The sequence below is a fragment of the Scyliorhinus torazame genome, chromosome 3 (assembly GCF_047496885.1).
Source record: "Scyliorhinus torazame isolate Kashiwa2021f chromosome 3, sScyTor2.1, whole genome shotgun sequence".
NCBI classification, from domain to species: domain Eukaryota; kingdom Metazoa; phylum Chordata; class Chondrichthyes; order Carcharhiniformes; family Scyliorhinidae; genus Scyliorhinus; species Scyliorhinus torazame.
Window position 1 is genome coordinate 116580811 of NC_092709.1, and position 20739 is coordinate 116601549.

Sequence of the window (20739 nt, forward strand, 5' to 3'; positions counted from 1 at the left end):
GCTGCATACCCATGGTGCTAGCTTTCCCGCTAGTGCGGTTGCCCCCCTCCCGGGAGTTACTGTCTGGCTTCTCCCTTGCCCACTCTCTATTGTGACTGCCCGTTCTGTCCCTGTCTTACCCTACACTCCTCTCGCTTGCCACTTTGCTTTTCCCCTCTCCTCTGTGTTTGTTCTTTCGTACAAGGTCCCGATTAGCACGCGAGGCGGTCCCTCGGGTAGTGGTTTTCCTTTTATCATTTAGGGTGTGTTTTGTGTGTGTGTGTGGGGGGGGGGGGGGGGGCTTGGTATTTCCTCACCACCTTACTCGTCGGCATGCTGCTGCTCCTTGCCAGGGACCCCTTATCGCTTCCCCTGATGTCGCTGCTCCAGCCCGCATTCCAAGACAAACTTGTCTGCCTCGGCGGGGGCTGTGAAGAAATGTTCTTTGCCTTGGTTTGTGACCCAGAGCTTTGCTGGGTACAGCACACCAAAGCTCATGCCTTTCTTATACAAGGCTGCTTTTGCCCTGTTGAACTCAGCCTGTTTCCTGGCCAGATCTGCCCCAATATCCTGGTATATCCTAATATTTTGTCCTTCCCAGTGGCAGTTCTTGGCCTGTCTGGCCCAACGCAGGATTCTTTCTCGGTCCTGGTGCCTGTGCAGTTTGGCTATTACTGCCTTGGTTGCTCCTCTGCTTTGGGCTTCTGGCGCAGCGCCGGGTGTGCCCTGTCCATTTCTGGTGGATTGGGGAAAGTTTCCCTCCCCACTAAATTGCACAGCATCTCGGCTACATATACTGTGGGGTCCCTGCCTCCGATCCCCTCTGGTAGGCCCACAATCCACTGGTTTTGTCTTCTCGAGCGAGTCTCTTGGTCTTTTACTTTGCCCTTCAGACTGCTCTGTGTCGTGACCAACCTCGCCACCCTTTTCTCCAGTGCCACGATCCGATCGCTCTGGTCAGTTGCGGCCTTTTCCATCTCTTTGATGGTTGCCTCATGGGCTTCCAGCCTCCCCTCCGCTCTGCTCAGGGTGAGCTGTATTTGAGCCAGGGTCTCGGCCACCGCTGCCTTCACCGCGGGCTCAATGTCCGCTTTTACCTCCGCCTTTATGTCTTGCTGGTGCTCCCTCAGTGCCTCAGTGAAGGAAGCCTTCTAGTTTCCCCCTGATGTGGGAGGGATTTGTTCCTGTCTGTCCTGTTATTTTTGTTTTGGCAAAACTTCAGCTCCGCTGCCTCATGCGCCGGTTGGCTCGTCGGAGTGCGGTCACCCCTGGCCCCTTCTGCTCCTGGTCTCAGTTCTGCCTCTAATTGTCTTCCTTCGGGCATTTTTGCTTATATTTCCCTCGCTTTCTTCCTTTCTCTGTCCTACTGAAGTTGGGGAATGGATTTCTGCGTCTTTTTGGCGAATTATCGTTGAAAAGTGGCTATTTATCGGATCCATGGGAGGAGAGCCACCTAACGCGTGACTGCTCAGCACATCGTCGTCACCGGAAGTCCCTCATCCCAATTCTAAATGAGACTGACTCATCAAATGGTCTGTCAAATTTTCTGTCTCACTCACGATGATTCTGTGGTGGGCTGGACCCAAAATGTACCCCATTAGTTAAAAAATTTAATTCAATCAATTTAAAGCTATAGTAAAATTTAAAAAGTGAATTAATAGATGAAATGGTTAATTCTTCTTCTTCCGTTCATCTAGAATTGATGATGAAATTAATTTTATGATGTATTATCAATGGGGGTGTGGTCACCTGCCCAATCACTCCATTCCATGAAAAAGGATTTCCAATAGATTTCTCTGTTATCTCACAGACTCGGCTCAGTTTGCAATCCGTGCCTCTCCCAGCTGTTCTGTTCATGCAAGGAGCAGTTCCCCGAACTTAGCAACTGCTCCTTTGTTACTTTTCAACTTTCCTGTGCGTGTTTACTGACACTGTTTGATCTTTAGACTGATTGGTATGACTTTGGTTGGTTGACATCTACCACGTTGGTTACTTGAGTTATAGAAACATATAAGGTTATGAAGGGAATAGATAGGATAGATGCGGGCAGGTTGTTTCCACTGGCGGGTGAAAGCAGAACTAGGGGGCATAGCCTCAAAATAAGGGGAAGTAGATTTAGGACTGAGTTTAGGAGGAACTTCTTCTCCCAAAGGGTTGTGAATCTATGGAATTCCTTGCCCAGTGAAGCAGTAGGCTCCTTCATTAAATGTTTTTAAGATAAAGATAGATAGTTTTTTGAAGAATAAAGGGATTAAGGGTTATGGTGTTAGGGCCGGAAAGTGGAGCTGAGTCCACAAAAGATCAGCCATGATCCCATTGAATGGTGGAGCAGGCTCGAGGGGCCAGGTGGCCTACTCCTGCTCCTAGTTCTTATGTTCTTAAAACTTTGATCCTTCCCTGTCACTGATTCATTCAACATCTGTTTATTGCTTGCTAGCAATTTTCTAATTGCAAGACCACTATTGGCTCAATATAGCCATTAATTTTGACTGCTTTGGAGGCGAACTTGACCATATGAAACTTGATTTGTTCACCTCCGAGATGATACCGAAGCGCTCTAGCTTAGTTACATGTGGAATTGAGTTTCATCAGGATCATTCTTAGAAGTGTTTCCAAAATACCAATATGTTGGTATGATGATGGAAGAATTTGTGTGGCCTCATGATTCGTTGACATCAAATCAGTTCAACCTAAAAATTAGATCCTGGTTCTTCTGCCATCCACCTGGTCAAGTGGCCCGTTTGCCCAGCAAGGCCATTTCATTGCATTCAGCAACTTGTAGCACCTTTAAAGCAAAATGTCCCAAGACACTTTATTGGTATTAAAAAAACATAGTATGGCACCGAGCCACATGAGATATCAGATTGTTTAGGGCTCAGCAGTTGAAGTCACGGCCATCAATGGTGGAGTGATTGAAATTGGGGAATGCTTGAACAGCCAGTGTGAAATCCTGGAGGGATGTGGCATTTTGGGAGATGAAAGACAGATGAGGCCATGGAGGGAATCAACTAGGAGGATTGTGAGGTATCACTTGATTGGGACCCAGTGAACAAAAGGGTGATAGGGGAACCGTTCATGATGTGAGATAAGAAACAGGCAGCAGAGATCTGGATAATGTAAAGTTTATGGAGGGGAGAATATTGAGGCTAGTTGGGAGTGCATTAGAATAGTCAAGTCTCGGGATAACAAAGGCATTTGTTGAACGTTTCAGCAGCGGAGGAACTGAGTCAAAGGCAGAGCCAGGCCACTATCAGAGTGGGAATAGAGGGCCTTCGGGATGGTGCAGGTATGTGGTTGGACTTTCATCTCAGTCAAATATCACATTGAGTTTAACCATAGAACATAGAACGATACAGCGCAGTACAGGCCCTTCGGCCCACGATGTTGCACCGACATGGGAAGTCAAAAAAACAAAAGCCATCTAACCTACACTATGCCATTATCATCCATATGCTTATCCAATAAACTTTTAAATGCCCTCAATGTTGGCGAGTTCACTACTGTTACAGGTAGGGCATTCCACGGCCTCACCACTCTTTGCGTAAAGAACCTACCTCTGACCTCTGTCCTATATCTATTACCCCTCAGTTTAAGGCTATGTCCCCTCGTGCTAGCCATTTCCATCCGCGGGAGAAGGCTCTCACTGTCCACCCTATCTAACCCCCTGATCATTTTGTATGCCTCTATTAAGTCTCCTCTTACCTTCTTCTCTCTAACGAAAACAACCTCAAGTCCATCAGCCTTTCCTCATAAGATTTTCCCTCCATACCAGGCAACATCCTGGTAAATCTCCTCTGCACCCGTTCCAAAGCTTCCACGTCCTTCCTATGATGAGGTGACCAGAATTGTACGCAATACTCCAAATGCGGCCGTACCAGAGTTTTGTACAGCTGCAACATGACCTCATGACTCTGGAACTCAATCCCTCTACCAATAAAGGCCAACACTCCATAGGCCTTCTTCACAACCCTATCAACCTGGGTGGCAACTTTCAGGGATCTATGTACATGGACACCGAGATCACTCTGCTCATCCACACTTCCAATAATTTTACCATTAGCCAAATATTCCGCATTCCTGTTATTCCTTCCAAAGTGAATCACCTCACACTTCTCTACATTAAACTCCATTTGCCACCTCTCAGCCCAGCTCTGCAGCTTATCTATGTCCCTCTGTAACCTGCAACATCCCTCCGCACTGTCGACAACACCACCGACTTTAGTGTCGTCTGCAAATTTGCTCACCCACCCTTCTGCGCCCTCCTCGAGGTCATTTATAAAAATGACAAACAGCAACGGCCCCAGAACAGATCCTTGTGGTACGCCACTTGTAACTGAACTCCATTCTGAACATTTCCCATCAACCACCACCCTCTGTCTTCTTTCAGCTAGCCAATTTCTGATCCACATCTCTAAATCACCCTCAATCCGCAGCCTCCGTATTTTCTGCAATAGCCTACCGTGGGGAACCTTATCAAACGCTTTACTGAAATCCATATACACCACATCAACTGCTCTACCCTCATCTACCTGTTCAGCCACCTTCTCAAAGGACTCGATAAGGTTTGTGAGGCATGACCTACCCTTTACAAAGCCATGCTGACTATCCCTGATCATATTATTCCGATCTAGATGATTATAAATCTTGTCTCTTATAATCCCCTCCAAGACTTTACCCACTACAGACATGAGGCTCACCAGTCTATAGTTGCCGGGGTTGTCTCTGTTCCCCTTTTTGAACAACGGGACCACATTTGCTATCCTCCAGTCCTCTGGCACTATTCCTGTAGCCAATGATGACATAAAAATCAAAGCCAAAGGTCCAGCAATCTCTTCCCTGGCCTCCCAGAGAATTCTAGGATAAATCCCATCAGGCCCCGGGGACGTATCTATTTTCAGCCTGTCCAGAATTGCCAACACCTCTTCCCTACGTACCTCAATGCCATCTATTCTAATAGCCTGGGTCTCAGCATTCTCCTCCACAACATTCTCTTTTTCCTGAGTGAATGCTGACGAAAAATATTCATTCAGTCTATCTCTTCAGACTCCACACACTACTTCCCATCCCTGTCCTTGACTGGCCCTACTCTTACCCTAGTCATTCTTTTATTCCTGACATACCTATAGAAAGCTTTTGGGTTTTCCTTGATCCTACCTGCCAAATACTTCTCATGTCCCCTCCTTGCTCGTCTTAGCTCTCTCTTTAGATCCTTCCTCGCTACCTTGTAACTATCAAGCGCCCCAACTGAAACTTCACACCTCATCTTCACATAGGCCTCCTTCTTCCTCTTAACAAGAGATTCCACTTCTTTGGTAAACCACGGTACCCTCGCTCGACGCCTTCCTCCCTGCCTGACCGGTACGTACTTATCACGAACACGCAGTAGCTGTTCCTTGAACAAGCTCCACATATCCAGTGTGCCCAACACTTGCAGCCTACATCTCCAACCTACCCCTCCCAAGTCATGTCTAATGGCATCATAATTGCCCTTCCCCCAGCTATAACTCTTGCCCTGCGGGGTATACTTATCCCTTTCCATCACTAACGTAAACGTCACCGGATTTTGGTCACTGTCCCCAAAGTGCTCACCTACCTCCAAATCTAACACCTGGCCTGGTTCGCTACCCAAAACCAAATCCAATGTGGCCTCTCCTCTTGTTGGCCTGTCAACATATTGTGTCAGGAAACTCTCCTGCACACATTGTACAACGAACGTCCCATCTAATGTACTTGAACTATATCTTTTCCAGTCAATATTTGGAAAGTTAAAGTCTCCCATAATAACTACCCCGTTACTTTCGCTCTTATCCAGAATCATCTTCGCCATCCTTTCCTCTACATCCCTAGAACTATTTGGAGGCCTATGGAAAACTCCCAACAGGGTGACCTCTCCTTTCCTGTTTCTAACCTCAGCCCATACTACCTCGGAGGAAGAGTCCCCATCTAGCATCCTCTCCGCCACCGTAATACTGTTCTTGACTAGCAGCGCCACACCTCCCCCTCTTTTGCCTCCTCTGAGCTTACTAAAACACCTAAACCCCGGAACCTGCAACAACCATTCCTGACCCTGCTCTATCCATGTCTCCGAAATGGCCACAACATCGAAGTCCCAGGTACCAACCATGTTGGAGAACCATATTCTCCACGTCATGAGAATAGGAAGATTGGGCAGTTCAATACATGACTGGAGAAATAGAGTAGGAGGGCTTTAGATTTATGGGGTATTGGGGCCGGTCTGGGGCCGGTGTGATCTGTCAAAGAAGGACTGTTTACACCTCAGCAGGACCAGGACAAATGTCCTCACAGGGAGGTTTGCTATTGCTGTTGGAGAGGATTTAAAGAAGCACAGAATTGTTGAGGTATAGAAGAAGGCCTTTTTGCCTATCGTGTCTACACCGACTCTCCAAAAAGCATTGTGGCTTAGTACCATTTCTCTGCCTTTTTCCTGTATCGCTGCACATGGTTTCTATTCATCTAATGCACTCTTGAATGCCTTAATTGAACCTGTCTCAACCACATTTCCAGGCAGTGCATTCCAGACCCGAACAGCTTGTGCAAAGAGTTTTTTCTCACATCACTCTTGTTTCATTTTGCAAATCACTTCAAATCTGTGAGCTCTCGTTCTTGATCCTTTTGCGAGAGGGAACAGGTTCTCCTTATCTACTCTGTCCAGCCCCCTCAATTTTGAACATAGAATAATAAAATCCCTATAGTGCAGAACATAGAATATTACAGCCCCCGATGTTGCACCGACCTGTGAAACCACTCTAAAGCCCATCTACACTATTCCCTTATCGTCCATAAGACATAGGAGTGGAAGTAAGGCCATTCGGCCCATCGAGTCCACTCCATCATTCAATCATGGCTGATTTCAACTCCATTTACCCGCTCTCTCTCCATAGCCCTTAATTCCTCGAGAAATCAAGAATTTATCAACTTCTGTCTTAAAGACACTCAACGTCCCGGCCTCCACCGCCCTCTGTGGCAATGAATTCCACATACCCACCACTCTCTGGCTGAAGAAATTTCTCCTCATCTCTGTTCTAAAGTGACTCCCTTTTATTCTAAGGCTGTGCCCCCGGGTCCTAGTCTCCCCTGCTAATGGAAACAACTTCCCTACATCCACCCTATCTAAGCCATTCATTATCTTGTAAGTTTCTATTAGATCTCCCCTCAACCTCCTAAACTCCAATGAATATAATCCCAGGATCCTCAGACGTTCATCTTATGTTAGACCTACCATTCCTGGAATCATCCGTGTGAATCTCCGCTGGACCCGCTCCAGTGCCAGTATGTCCTTCCTGAGGTGTGGGGCCCAAAATTGCTCACAGTATTCTAAAAGGGGCCTAACTAATGCTTTATAAAGCTTCAGAAGTACATCCCTGCTTTTATATTGCAAGCCTCTTGAGATAAATGACAAAATTGCATTTGCTTTCTTAATTACGGACTCAACCTGCAAGTTTACCTTTCAAGAATCCTGATGTATATTAATGACCTAGACTGTGGTGCAGGACCTGATTCCAAAATTTCTAAGCGATACAAAGATTGGAAATGTCAACAGTGATGCAGATGGTCTTGAATTCCAAAGGAACGTAGACATGTTGGTGGATTGGCCAGGCGAGTGCCAGATGAAATTCAATGCAGAGAAGTGTGAGATAATCCATTTCAACAGGAAAAATATGGAGAGGCAGTATAAAATAAAGGCAGTGGGTGGGATTCTCCCATCCCGCAGCAGAGTGTCCACGGCGTCGTAAACACTGTCGCGTTTTACGACGGCGTGAACGGGCCGCTCCCACGACTAATTCTGGCCCCTACAGGGGGCCAGCACGGTGCTGGAGTGGTTCGCGCCGCCCCAGCTGCAGATCCCGGCGCGAACTGTGTGTCGCAGGATCAGCGCATGTGCAGTTGCGCCAGCGCCAACGAGGACATGTGCAGTGGCACCGGCGCCAACGCACGCATGCGCAGTGGCCTCCTTCAACGCGCCGGCCCCAACGCAAAATGGCGCAGGACTACAAGGGCCGGCGCGTAGGTTAAGGAGGCCCCCAGCCACAGAGGCCGGCCAGCCGATCGGTGGGCCCCGATCGCGGGCCAGGCCACATCGGAGCCCCTCCCCCCCCCCCCCCCCCCCGGGTCGGACCCCATGCCCCCAAGGCAGACACCCGACCCTTACACGCCGAGGATCCGCCAGCCCAGAGCAGGTTTGAACGGCGCCGGCGGGACTCAGCTCTTTTCTTACGGCTGCTCAGCCCATGCGGGCTGGAGAATCGGCAGGCCGGCCACGTAGAGCGGCCCGCGACCGGGGCAGCACCAACCACGCCAGCGCCGTGCCGGTGTCGGGGCGGCGTGGCGCGATTCGCGCAGACTGCTGTGATTCGCGCAGCCCGCTGCCGATTCGCCGACCTGGCGTGGGGTCAGAGAATCCCGCCCAGGAACTCTAAAGGAGGTGCAGAATCTGAGGGACCTCTGTGTACATGTACATAAGTCATTGAAGGTGGCGGGGCTTGTTAAGAGAGTGGTTCCAGACTCCAACCACTCAAGTGAATTTGACCACAGCCAGTCTGTGTTTTTAAAGGGACTTTGTGTTACTGAGACCATTGTAGCTCAAGATATACTTTGCAACCCACATTAACCGTAAAATCTGGGTATATTCTCAAGCTGTGGGGTGGGGGGTGGAGGGGCAGAGGGAGATGGATTGGTGGCATTGTATCATAATCAAACATTTAAAAAATTCTTGTTTTTAAAACTAATTAGCGGTCCTGTGACTCTTTCTCAGCGTTTTTGTTTCTCCTTTTTTGAGCCAGTGTTCCATTCTGGGATTTTCCCGTCCATTTATAACAGCAACTGGGATCATACCAGGTATATATTCAAAATAATTGGCCAAAGAAGTGAAAGTTGGGAAAATAATTTTCACCCAGAGGATGGTTGGAGTCTGGAACCAACCTCCTGAAAGGGTAGTGTAGGCCGGTTTGAATGAGGTAATCAAAAGGGAATTGGATTACTATCTGGAAGGAATGAATGTGCAAAGTTATGAGGATAAGGCAGGAGTGGGATTAGGTGGAATGCTCTTTGAGACAGTCACAGACTGTATGTGCTGAATGTCTAAATTCCCGTACCAGCCTCCCCGAGCAGGCGCCGGAATGTGACGACTAGGGGCTTTTCACACAGTAACTTAATTGAAGCCTACTTGTGCCAATAAGCGATTTTCATTTCATTTCATTTCGTTCATTTAATTTCATGGCAGCCTTGAGCACTGAATTAATGGTAGAGGGAGGAGAAGTCATTGTAAGTGATTCTCTGACTGCAATCGGATAGATAATGAAACAAGGCAAATACAATCCCACCTCACTGGATGACAGTGGAGAGGTGTCGGAGAGGATGGTATAGTCACCTTTGTCAAAGGTCGCAGACAGATTGAGAAGGGTAAGGATGAAAGTTTACCTTTCTCAGGTCTAGTCACTTAGGTTGACAGTTGTGACTTTGAAAAGGGCCATTTTGGTAGTGTGGCAGGGTGGGGATATTGAAAATAGGGGCAGGAGGAGGCCATTTGGTCCTTCAAGCCTGCTCCGCCATTCATTATTATCATGGCTGATCAATTCGATAGCCTAATCTTGCTTTCCCCTCATATCCTTTAAAACCCTCACCTTAAGTGCTACATCTAATGCTTTTAGAAACATGCAATGTTTTGGCCTCGTGCAATGTTTTGGCGACGATTGGGGGAGGATTCAAATATGGAGTTCCTACAAAAATGGGCACGAATTTGGGAGGCAGCAACACCTTCAAGGACTTTGGAGAGAAGAGACAATGGTAGTTTGAAGATTGGTAGGGTAAAGGGTTATCTTATTTACCTGAGGGGAGAGAGTTGTTTACCAATTTGAGCTGACCTGGAAATCAGGGAGGGAAGTTGGGTGGTAATTAATTTTGTGGATAATAGGCCAAGAGAATAGGAGGTGGGTCAGATGAGCTCAGAGTTGGGAGAGGAACTAGAGGACAGTATTAATTTATGGTTTGGGCAGAAGTCCTTCCAAGGAAATAAAAAAATAATGATGGAAATGCTCAGCACATCTGGTAGTACCTGTGGCATGAAGATTACTGTTAGTGTTTCAGGTCAATGACCTTTCATAAACATGTTGAGGAAGTTTTCCTCCAGGCATCAAATTGAAGGGATGATTTCAGTATTAGTGACAAAGAAGTCCATCAATTCCTCCCTCTAGTTCGAGGTGAGGGTGGGAGAGATGGATGAAAGGGGTTTACGAGGACTGTTTGCAACAGAAAAGAGAAGCTGGGGGTTGTCTTTGCATTCCAGGCTGATTCTGGAATTGCGAAGAAGATCAATAATGCTTTGCAATCCAGCCAGATCTGGCTGAAGCCAGTTGTCCACCATATTCATTCAAGTCTGCGACCCCTGAACTAAAGGAGCAAAGATGAGGACCGCACCAGGGCAAGTGGCCAGAATGAAAGGAAGCACATCAATGGAAACTAGGGCATTGTGGAGGCGAGAATGTGGATGAGCACTTCAGCTTTTGCAAAAGCATTGTGGTGAATGGAGGACCAAAGATTAAACCATTATCTGGAAAGTGCAGTTGTAAATGAATTGGGACATGTGGTGAATGTAGGAATATTTAATATATATTGCATTGTGTCTGTCGCAATAGTGCTGTTGAAGTAACTTTGGTTAAGGTATCCAGATTATATGTCTGCTAAAGCTGTGATTAACATTTAGGCAGGTTGTAATGTCACTCGTGAGAGGGTTTGGGTCTGGTTTTGAGTTTTATTTTCAGCCCTACCCTATGTCTGTTGTTTTTAGTTTTATTTTTCGAGTTCTGCTCTGGTTTCTGAGGAACGGTGGTGTTTCTCAGACTGACTTCTGAAAGCTTCTCCCACAAGGACTTTGTGCATAAATCTATAAGCCATTGAGTGTTAACTGTATTAATACGTGGCATTTGACCTGTACCTGTGGATTTCGCAGAATTGAAAGTTAGGAAAAGATGGGAAAATAAGTTCAAAGACCTTTATTTCCTTTGGAACAGTTTAATTGTTAATTAAAAATCTGTTTTTCTACGATGTTAATGGGATAAATTCTTTGTTGATTAAGGTTAGTTTAAAATAAAAGATCCCTTGGTGTCAGAGGAATCACCCTTGGCGTGATGCATCCTTTCCTCGCAGTTTACAAATTGAAAAATTGTTGGGGTCTCAGCTGGTTTCCTAATATAAATTGGGGTCTGGCCCGGGTACTGTAACAGAGAGCATTTCTCCCGGGGCGTGCACCGGAGGAAATAATAGGGATAAGGGAGAGGTGGCGATTGGAGAGCATTCGCTGACCCAATCCTTCATGCAGCCTCCGCTGCAGCTTCAACTGTGGTTGAATGTAGATCAGTTCTGACTGAATCACAACAAACCCACTGAAGGCAGCAAAACACCGGATAGTGGCAATCTGAAAACAAAAACAGAAAATTCTGGAAGCACTCAGCAGGTCACACAGCATTTGTAGAAAGGGAAAATAGAATTGACGGGAATTCTATTTTCGGCGCGAAGACTGTGAGTCTTCATAATATTCCCCACGTGGGAACAAACCAAATTGACAGATTTCTCCCTCGCTTGAAGAAATTGCCAACAAGGTTTCACTTATTGTAACTTTTACATTATCAAAACTCAGAACCAACACAAATTAAACATGAGTGGCAAACCGCAATTCAAATAAGAAGAACACTTGTATTTTAAATAATTGATACAGCAAATATGTCTTGCACAATCACAACCATTGGCATCACTCCCTGCAGATCTAGCACTACAGTTCCACAATATGCTGTTCTTTAGTCACACAGTCAGAAGTCCTGTCTGAGAACAGCTTACACTCCAGAGCTTCATGGGCACAACTATCATTAAGACATACTTCTATGGATCATCTCACCCTTGCATCCAGATCATGTAGTTCTCTAGAGTTCCTTTGCAGCTGGCCAACCAGTTTGGCCACTTCTGGGAAAACACCTAGCTCTTTAGATGCTCTGAGCTATTTGCACACCTTTCCGATTGGTGGGCCCGACCCCATCGGAGGCCCCCCCGATGAAGGAGCGCACAGGCTGCACCCCGACCCTTCACGCAGAGTTCCCGCCGGCAGCGACCAGGGTGAACGGCGCCGGCGGGACTCTGCTTTTTCCGCTCGGCCCATTCGGGCCGGAGAATCAGCGGCCCCGCCGATTCCAATGGCCCACGGCCAGCGCCGCGTCAAACGTGCTGGCGAAAATGGTGCAAATTCTCCGCACCTCGGAGAATCGCGCGCCAGCCTCGGGGCGTCGTGGCGCGGTTGCAGCCATTCTCCGGCCCCGCGCAGGGCTCGGAGAATCGCGCCCCCTGAGAGGGATTTGCTTTTTCACGTGACAAGAAGTCTGTCTTTCTCTTTCTGTTTGTTTTATTTTTGTGTCCGCATCTGTGTGCTGACTGCCTTCACCCTGCAGCTGTCTTGTTTGTAGTTGTCTTTTTTTTTTACAGCTCTCCTTTGTGGCCACTTAGTGTAGTATCCATGAAAAGTACAACTGGTCTCAATTGATTGATGCACCCTGTTAAAAAATCTTTTCAAGCATTCCTGTTTTTCATTCATTTTTAAAATTTTATTTTTCCAATTAAGGGCAATTTAGTGTGGTCAATCCACCTACCGTGCACATCTTTGAGTTGTTGGCAGGGTAATGTGCAAAGTCCACACGGGCAGTGGCCTGGAGCCGGGATCGAACCCAGTCCTCGGTGCCATGAGGCAGCAGTACTAACTGCTGCGCCACCGTGCTTTCAAGCATTCCTAAAAAGATTTAACAGACCTTCTAAAGGAAGTACAAATTTTCCTCACTGATGACCTTTGGCTTCTAGGCCAAAGATCACCTCACAATATAGTTTGTTGGAAGTGTGAGGCTGCCTAACTAGTGACTGGAGGTTTGGACAGAGGGAGTTGGACACTGACTTTAATACTTTTGTTAGTTTCCTTGAATCACGTTACTCATTTAATTGTGTGTCTAGCAGCCTGGCGTTTAAGGCTTAGGTAACTACAGTTCTGTCTTGCAAAACAATGAAAAGGTGCAGAGAAACTGGCAAGAAGGTTTTGAAGTATTGAACATAGCCATTGTAAATGAATTGGGGTTTTGAGTATGTTGGAATGTCACAGCAAATGAAGGAGCTGTTTGAGGAAGCATTGCAAAATTTATTTTGTGTGTTGAGATATTTTAATCAACAATGGCTGTGAATATATCCAGGACTAACATTGTATTGCATTTGTGTTTTAACCAGGATCTGCCAAAAACTGAAGAAGTGAATATTGCTCTTCCTGAAGAGATAGCCAAGGAGCCCATTGGGGTTGTCTCCAGTATCATTGACCAACTGGGTATGTAAAGCATATATGACCAAACTAAAATACTGTTCTTAGCTGTGGGTTTTGATAATGTGGCACATAGAAGTAATATTACCGATCTCCATGGATCTAATGAATAAACATTTCTTTACAGGGATGCATAACATTTTCTTTAGAGGGCCCCATTTCTGTGCTAACAGGACATGTGGGATAATATTCATCAAGCGGATTACTTTTTACCGTGCCCAATGTAGAGAACAAGAATTTTCTCGCGATCAGTCACTGAATAACTAATAGGGACTTTGAAAAATAGGAAAATTACAATTTGCAAAAAAAAAATGCAAATACTCTTGGATTTTTCTTCATTGTTATTGTGGTTCTGATCCGAGGATGGTTGGCATAGCGTTCACAAAGACACCAACTAGCTTTTATATTAAACAAAGCTAAAGATTTATTTCCACTACTTAATTGGATTTGACACTTATTTCTCTTATAATAAATAGTTGATAATAAATATGCAATCTATCCTCATCTGCTACTAATCTCTACACTAGTACAATAACTACATCTGCTCTGACTCAAACTATCTTTCCTACAGTCTGTGTTCTAGCCTTCTCCTCAACACTCTCCCAGAAGGCTTAGCACCAGTGCTTTATACAGTTCTGCATCTAGCTCCCTCTAATGGTTGCTTCGGACGTAGCATTAACCCTTACAGTCCTGTACATAATAATAATCTTTATTGTCACAAGTAGGTTTACACTAACACTGCAATTAAGTTACTGTGTAAAGCCCCTAGTCGCCACATTCTGGCGCCTGTTCGTGTACACAGAGGGATAATTCAGCATATCCAGTTCACCTAACAGCACATCTTTCGGGACTTGTGGGAGGAAACCGGAGACCTGGAGGAAGCCCACGCAGACACGGGACGAACGTGCAGACTCCACATAGACAGTGACCCAAGCTGGGAATCGAACCTGGGACCCTGGAGCTGTGAAGGAACAGTGCTGCCTCATAATGTCACAGTTCCTACGACATCCTCCAGTAGCTGAATGCCCCAACATATCAAAGACGTGATCTGTAAATGTAAATTGGGAAAACAAATTCCAAAGTGTGCTTGATAACCAGGGCAACTTTATGGTTTCAATCCTGACTTTGATGTATTTACCTGTGGAGGCAAATTCTCTTTTAATTTCTGTTGCAAGAAGCCACCAGCATCACAGCACTGCAACTACCACTGTGTATCCCTTGTCATGTGTGTGAAAGGGGAAAATTTTACTTGGATATTCGTGACACATTGCACTCTTCTTTCAGCTTCTCCCATTTTACTTGGGTTCACTGCAATTCTGATTAATTGCCCATCTCCTTCTTTCAGTTGCCCATTCTTCTTACAACCTCACTAGTTTTCCAGAGTCTCGGCTCTGAATTGTTCTATCTGGTCTTGGGTCTTTTTCTTCTCTTGGCTCTTCCCCTGCCATCACTTACCCTACCCTCTCATGCTCTACGCAACATGCCACCATACCATTTCAGCCTCTTCTCCGCTACTTCCATGCTTCCACAGTCTTTGTCCCCTCTGATGAATGTGTTCCTGATATTTTCCTTGTCACTCCACACAATCATTTCAGCACTTACACCTCATTAGTATCCAGTCATTGTTCCTTTCTTCTTAATGTTCTGCACTAGGCAATAAGGCTGGTCTCTACTATCTTGCCGATTCTTCCTTTCAGTTTATGGTATTTTTCTGTCATGTAACTCTCCGCTGCATTTCTACAAATTATTGCTCTGTTGCTTAATATCGAGTTTCACATATCTGTTCTTCTGCCACCGGCACTTGAAACTACTTGCCTTCACCCATCATCTTTGCACATTCATCTTCCCTAGGCTCAGACTAAGAGTCCGATTATTGGATCTTTATACCCCTGTCTTCCAGTGCTTTTCTCCAGTTCTCCAGGTATACAAAATAAAAATGGTGTCGTGCAAGTTATAGGCAGCACAAAATATGAAAAGCTGATCTGCTTCAACTTGTATTCCCAGAGTAAACATTAATGCATTTTAAACTGGGATCAAATTAACACAAGTTTGGACCAAAGTCATTTTGTTAAGGAAAGCCAGCACAATTTAAGAAAAATCATCTTCATGGAGTCTTTATTTGATGAGGTTTGAACAGAGATGGTTGATGAAGGTATGGTTGTGGATGTAGATGTGGTTCCAAAAGATATTTAATAAAGTACGACACAACAAAATTGTCAGCAAAGTTAGAACCATGAAATAAAAGTGGCAGTTACAGCAGGGATACAAAGTTGGCTGAGTGATGGAAAACAAAATAGTGATGCCTAATTGTTTTTCAGACTGGAAGCTTATATGTAGTTGGGTTCCCTGGTACTTCATATTTGAACCCCTGCTTTTCTTGATCTATAGCAATGACCCAGACTTGCGTGTGCATTGGCACAATTTCAGACTTGCAGATGACATGAAACTTGAACTTTGAGGATAGTCATAGACCTCAGAAGGACAGGCTGGTGGAATGATGAGCCATGGGGCAGATGAACTTTAACACATTTCCCGTTTGCTTTTATTTTAAGGTTGATGAGATAATGGTGTACGTAGATACATAGAAGATAGGAGCAGGAGGAGGCCTTTTGGCCCTTCGAGCCTGCTCCGCCATTCATCACTATCACGGCTGATCATCCAACTCAATAGCCTAATCCTGCTTTCTCCCCATAACCTTTGATTCCACTACCCCCAAGTGCTATAACCAGCCGCCTCTTGAATATATTCAAAGTTTTAGCATCAACTACGTCCTGTGGTAATGAATTCCACAGACTCACCACTCTTCGTGTGAAAAAATGTCTCCTTATCTCTGTCCAAAATGGTTTACCCTGAATCCTCAGACTGTGACCCCTGGTTCTGGACACATCCATCATTGGTAAATCTTCCCTGCATCCTACCCTGTCTCGTCTCATTAAAATTTTATAAGTCTCTATGAGATCCCCCCCCTCATTCTTCTGAACTCCAGTGAGAACAATCCCAACCTGTTCAATCTCCTCATATGACAATCCTGCCATCCTGGAATCAATCTGATAAACCTTCGCTGCACTCCCTCGAGAGCAAGAACATCTGCACTGTAAATTCTATGATCTATGATCCTTCCTCCGAGAAGGAGACCAAAACTGCACACAATACTCCAGGTGTGGCCTCACCAAGGCCATGTATAATTGCAGCAACACATCCCTGCTTCTATACTCGAAACCTTTCGCAATGAAGGCCAACATGCCATTAGCCTTCTTTACCGCCTGCTGCACCTTCATGCTTACCTTCAGCGAATGGTGCACATGTACACCCAGGTCCCGCTGCACGCTCCCCTCTCCCAATTTACAACCTTTCAGGTAGTAATCTGCCTTCCTGTTTTTGCTTCCAAAGTGAATAACCTCACACTTATCCAAATTATACTGCATCTGCCATTGATTTGCCCACTCGCCCATCCTGTCAAGATCATGCTGTAGGATCCCTGCATCCTCGTCACAATTCACCCTCCCACCTAATTTGGTATCATCTGCAAACTTTGAGATGTTACATTTTGTTCATTCATCCAAATCATTAATATATATTGTGAATAGCTGGGGTTCCAGCACCGATCCCTGTGGTACCCCACTAGTTACTGCCTGCCAATTTGAAAAGGACCCATTAATCCCTATTCTTTGTTTCCTCTCTGCCAACCAGTTTTCTATCCATCTCAATACATTTCCCCCAATCCTATGCGCTTTAATTTTGCACAATAATCTCTGATGCGTGACTTTGTCAAACGCCTTCTGAAAGTCCAAATATACCACATTGACTGGCTCCCCCTACATCCCCGCACCCTTCCGCAGACTCCCTCATCCGCCAATAATCCCACATCCAGTCGCCAGAGTGGGCGCTGTTCCCTCTCCTCTCCTAGTTCCAGATCCACCCAATGTGGGGCATGGTGTGCTGGTTAGGTGGATTGGCCATGCTATATTGCCCATAGTGTCCAAAATGACCCTTCGTGTAGGGTGGGGTTACTGGGTTATGGGGATAGGGTGGAGGTGTGGACCTTGGGTAGGGTGCTCTTTTCAAGAGCCGGTGCAGACTCGATGGGCCGAATGGCCTCCTTCTGCACTGTAAATTCTATGATCTATGAACTGTACTGGTTACCTCTTCAAAGAATTCCAACAGATTTGTCGAGCATGATTTTCCCTTCAGAAGTCCATGCTGACTCTGAATGATCCTGTCACTGCTTTTTAAATGTTCCGCTATAAAGTCCTTGATAATGGATTCAAGCAATTTCCCCACCACCGATGTTAGGCTTACTGGTCTATAATTCCCTGCTTTCTCTCTACCTCCCTTTTTGAATATCGGAGTGGTGTGAGCTACCCTCCAATCTGCAGGGACAATTCCAGAGTCTATAGAATCCCAGAAGATGACCACCAATGCATCCACTACTCCCGGAACCACCTCCTTAAGCACCCTGGGATCCAGATTCACAGGCCCTGGGGATTTATCGGCCTTCAATCTCATCAATTTTCCCAGCACTGTTTCTCTACTAATGCTGATCTCCCTCAGTTCTTCCCTCTCACGAAACCCATCTTTTTCCAGCATTTCTGGCATCTGATTTGTGTCCTCTTTTGTGAAGACAGCGTACATGAGAATTGATGTGGTGTACATGACAATTGATAAAGGCATTTGATACAGTACTGTACAACAGACACATGGGCGGCACAATAGCACAGTGGTTGGGACTGCTGCTTCACAGCGCCGGGGTCCCAGGTTCGATTCACGTTCAGGTTGCTGTCTGTGCGGAGTCTGCACGTTCTCCGTGTCTGCGTGGGTTTCCTCCAGGTGCTCCGGTTTCCTCCCACAAGTCCCGAAAGACATGCTTGTTAGGTGATTTGGACAGTCTGAATTGTCCCTCAGTGTACCCGAACAGGCGCCAGAGTGTGGCGACTAGGGGTTTTTAGAACATAGAACGATACAGCACAGTACAGGCCCTTCGGCCCACTATGTTGCACCAAAACAAAAGCCATCTAACCTACACTATGCCATTATCATCCATATGTTTATCCAATAAACATTTAAATGCCCTCAATGTTGGCGAGTTCTGTTGCCGGTAGGGCATTCCACGGCCTCGCCACTCTTTGCGTAAAGAACCTACCTCTGTCCTATATCTATTACCCCTCAGTTTAAAGCTATGTCCCCTCGTGCCAGCCATTTCCATCCGCGGGAGAAGGCTCTCACTGTCCACCCTATCTAACCCCCTGATCATTTTGTATGCCTCTATTAAGTCTCCTCTTAACCTTCTTCTCTCCAACGAAAACAACCTCAAGTCCATCAGCCTTTCCTCATAAGATTTTCCCTCCATACCAGGCAACATCCTGGTAAATCTCCTCTGCACCCGCTCCAAAGCCTCCACGTCCTTCCTATAATGCGGTGACCAGAACTGTACGCAATACTCCAAATGCGGCCGTACCAGAGTTCTGTACAGCTGCAACATGACCTCCTGACTCCGGAACTCAATCCCTCTACCAATAAAGGCCAACACTTTTCACAGTAACTTTATTGCAGTGTTAATGTAAGCCTACTTGTGACAATAATAAAGATTATTGTTATTATTTCTGGGCAAAATTATAACTCATGGAATGAAAAGGTCAGTAGCAATGCTGATATGAAATTGGCTCAGTGATAGGAAACGGTAGTGGTGAAGGTTATTCATCAAGGCCTTGCCTTCTCAACCTTTCCCTTCGCCTGGGTGTGGTGATCCTCAGGTTAAATCACCACCAGTCAGCTCTCCCCCTGAAAGGACAAAGCAGCCTCTTGTCATCTGGGACTATGGATACTTTACTTACTTACTAGTTGTGAATCGATGATTTTCAGACTGGAGGAAAATTTGTAGTGGAATAAGTCTGGGTCTGCATTGGGAGCTTTGCTATGTCTGATCTATGTGAATGACCTTGGTATACAATTTCAAAACTTGAGGATGATCTAAAATGTGGAAGCGTTGCGAACTGTGAGGAGGATAGTGCAGAACATCAAAAGGACATGCACAAGATTTGTGGAGTGGGCAGGCTATTGGTAGATGAAAATTTATGCAAAGAAGTGTTAAGTAATTCATTTTGGTAGGAAGAATGCAGCGAGGCAATATAAAATAAAGGGTACAATTCTGAAGCGGAGTGCAGAATCAGAGGGACCTGTGTGTAAATCATTGAAGAAGGCAGGACAGATTAGAGCATGGTTATTCAAGCTTACAGCATCCATAGTCTTCTAAATAATGACATAAAGCATAAAAGCAAGGACATTTTGTTCAACTTGTATGGAATCACAGAATAATACAGTGCAGAAGGGGCCCTATGGCCTACCGAGTCTGCATCGATACATGAAAAACACCCGACTTGCCTACTTAATCCTATTTTCCAGCACTTAGCCCATAGCCTTGAATATTATGACGTGCCAGGTACTTTTTAAAGGATGTGAGGCAACCCGCCTTTACCATCCTCCATTCTGTACCATCGCCACCCTCTGGGTAAAAAGATCTTCTCCCCCCCCCCCCCCCCCCCCCAAATCCTCCCTAAACTTCCTGCCCCTCATCTTGATCTTGCTTACCCTCGTAATTGGCCCTTCAACTAAGGGGAACAGATGCTTCCAATCCACCCTGTCTATGCCCCTCATATTCTTGTACACCTCGATCAGGTCATCCCTTAGTCTTCTCTGTTCCAGCGAAAGAACCCAAGCCTATCCAACTTCTCTTCATAACTTAAATGTTCCATTTCAGGCAACATTCCAATGAATCGCCTCTGCACCCCTTCCAGTGCAAACACATCCTTCCAATAATGTGGTGACCAGAATTGCACATGGTACTCTAGCTGTGGCCTCACCAAAGTTGTATACAACTCCAACATGATCTCCCTGCTTTTGTAATCTATGCCTCGATTGATCGAGGCAAGTCTCCCATATGCCTTTTTCACCACCCTATTAACCTGCCCTTCTTTCTTCAGAATCTATGGACAAACACGCCAAAGTCCCTTAGTTCCTCGGAACTTCCCAGTGTCATGGCATTCATTGAATACTTCCTTGTCACATTACTCCTTCCAAAGTGTATCACCTCACACTTTCCAGGTTTAAATTCCATCTGCCACTTTTCTACCCATTTGACTATGCCATCTATATCTTCCTGTAACCCAAGACACTCAACCTGACTGTTAACCACCTGACCAATCTTTGTATCTTCCGCAAACCTACTGATCCTACCCCCACATAGTCATCTATGTCATTTATGTAAATGACGACTAACAGGGGATCCAGCACTGATCCCTGTGGTACGCCACCGGACACTGGCTTCCAGTCACTAAAGCAGCCGTCTGTCATCACCCTCTATCTCCTACAGCTAAGCCAATTTTGAATCCACCTTATCAAGTTACCCT

The 20739-nt window shown here is 45.8% G+C and overlaps 1 protein-coding gene across 1 annotated transcript in view; it reads left to right on the plus strand.

Annotated features, from left to right (window-relative positions):
- The window catches only part of naf1 (nuclear assembly factor 1 homolog (S. cerevisiae)), a 543280-nt gene that overhangs the window by 130951 nt on the left and 391590 nt on the right, over window positions 1-20739 (plus strand). The window contains exon 4 of the mRNA XM_072496154.1: window positions 13249-13342. Coding sequence (XP_072352255.1) covers window positions 13249-13342 — 94 coding nt within the window. The remainder of the gene's footprint in view (window positions 1-13248; window positions 13343-20739) is intronic.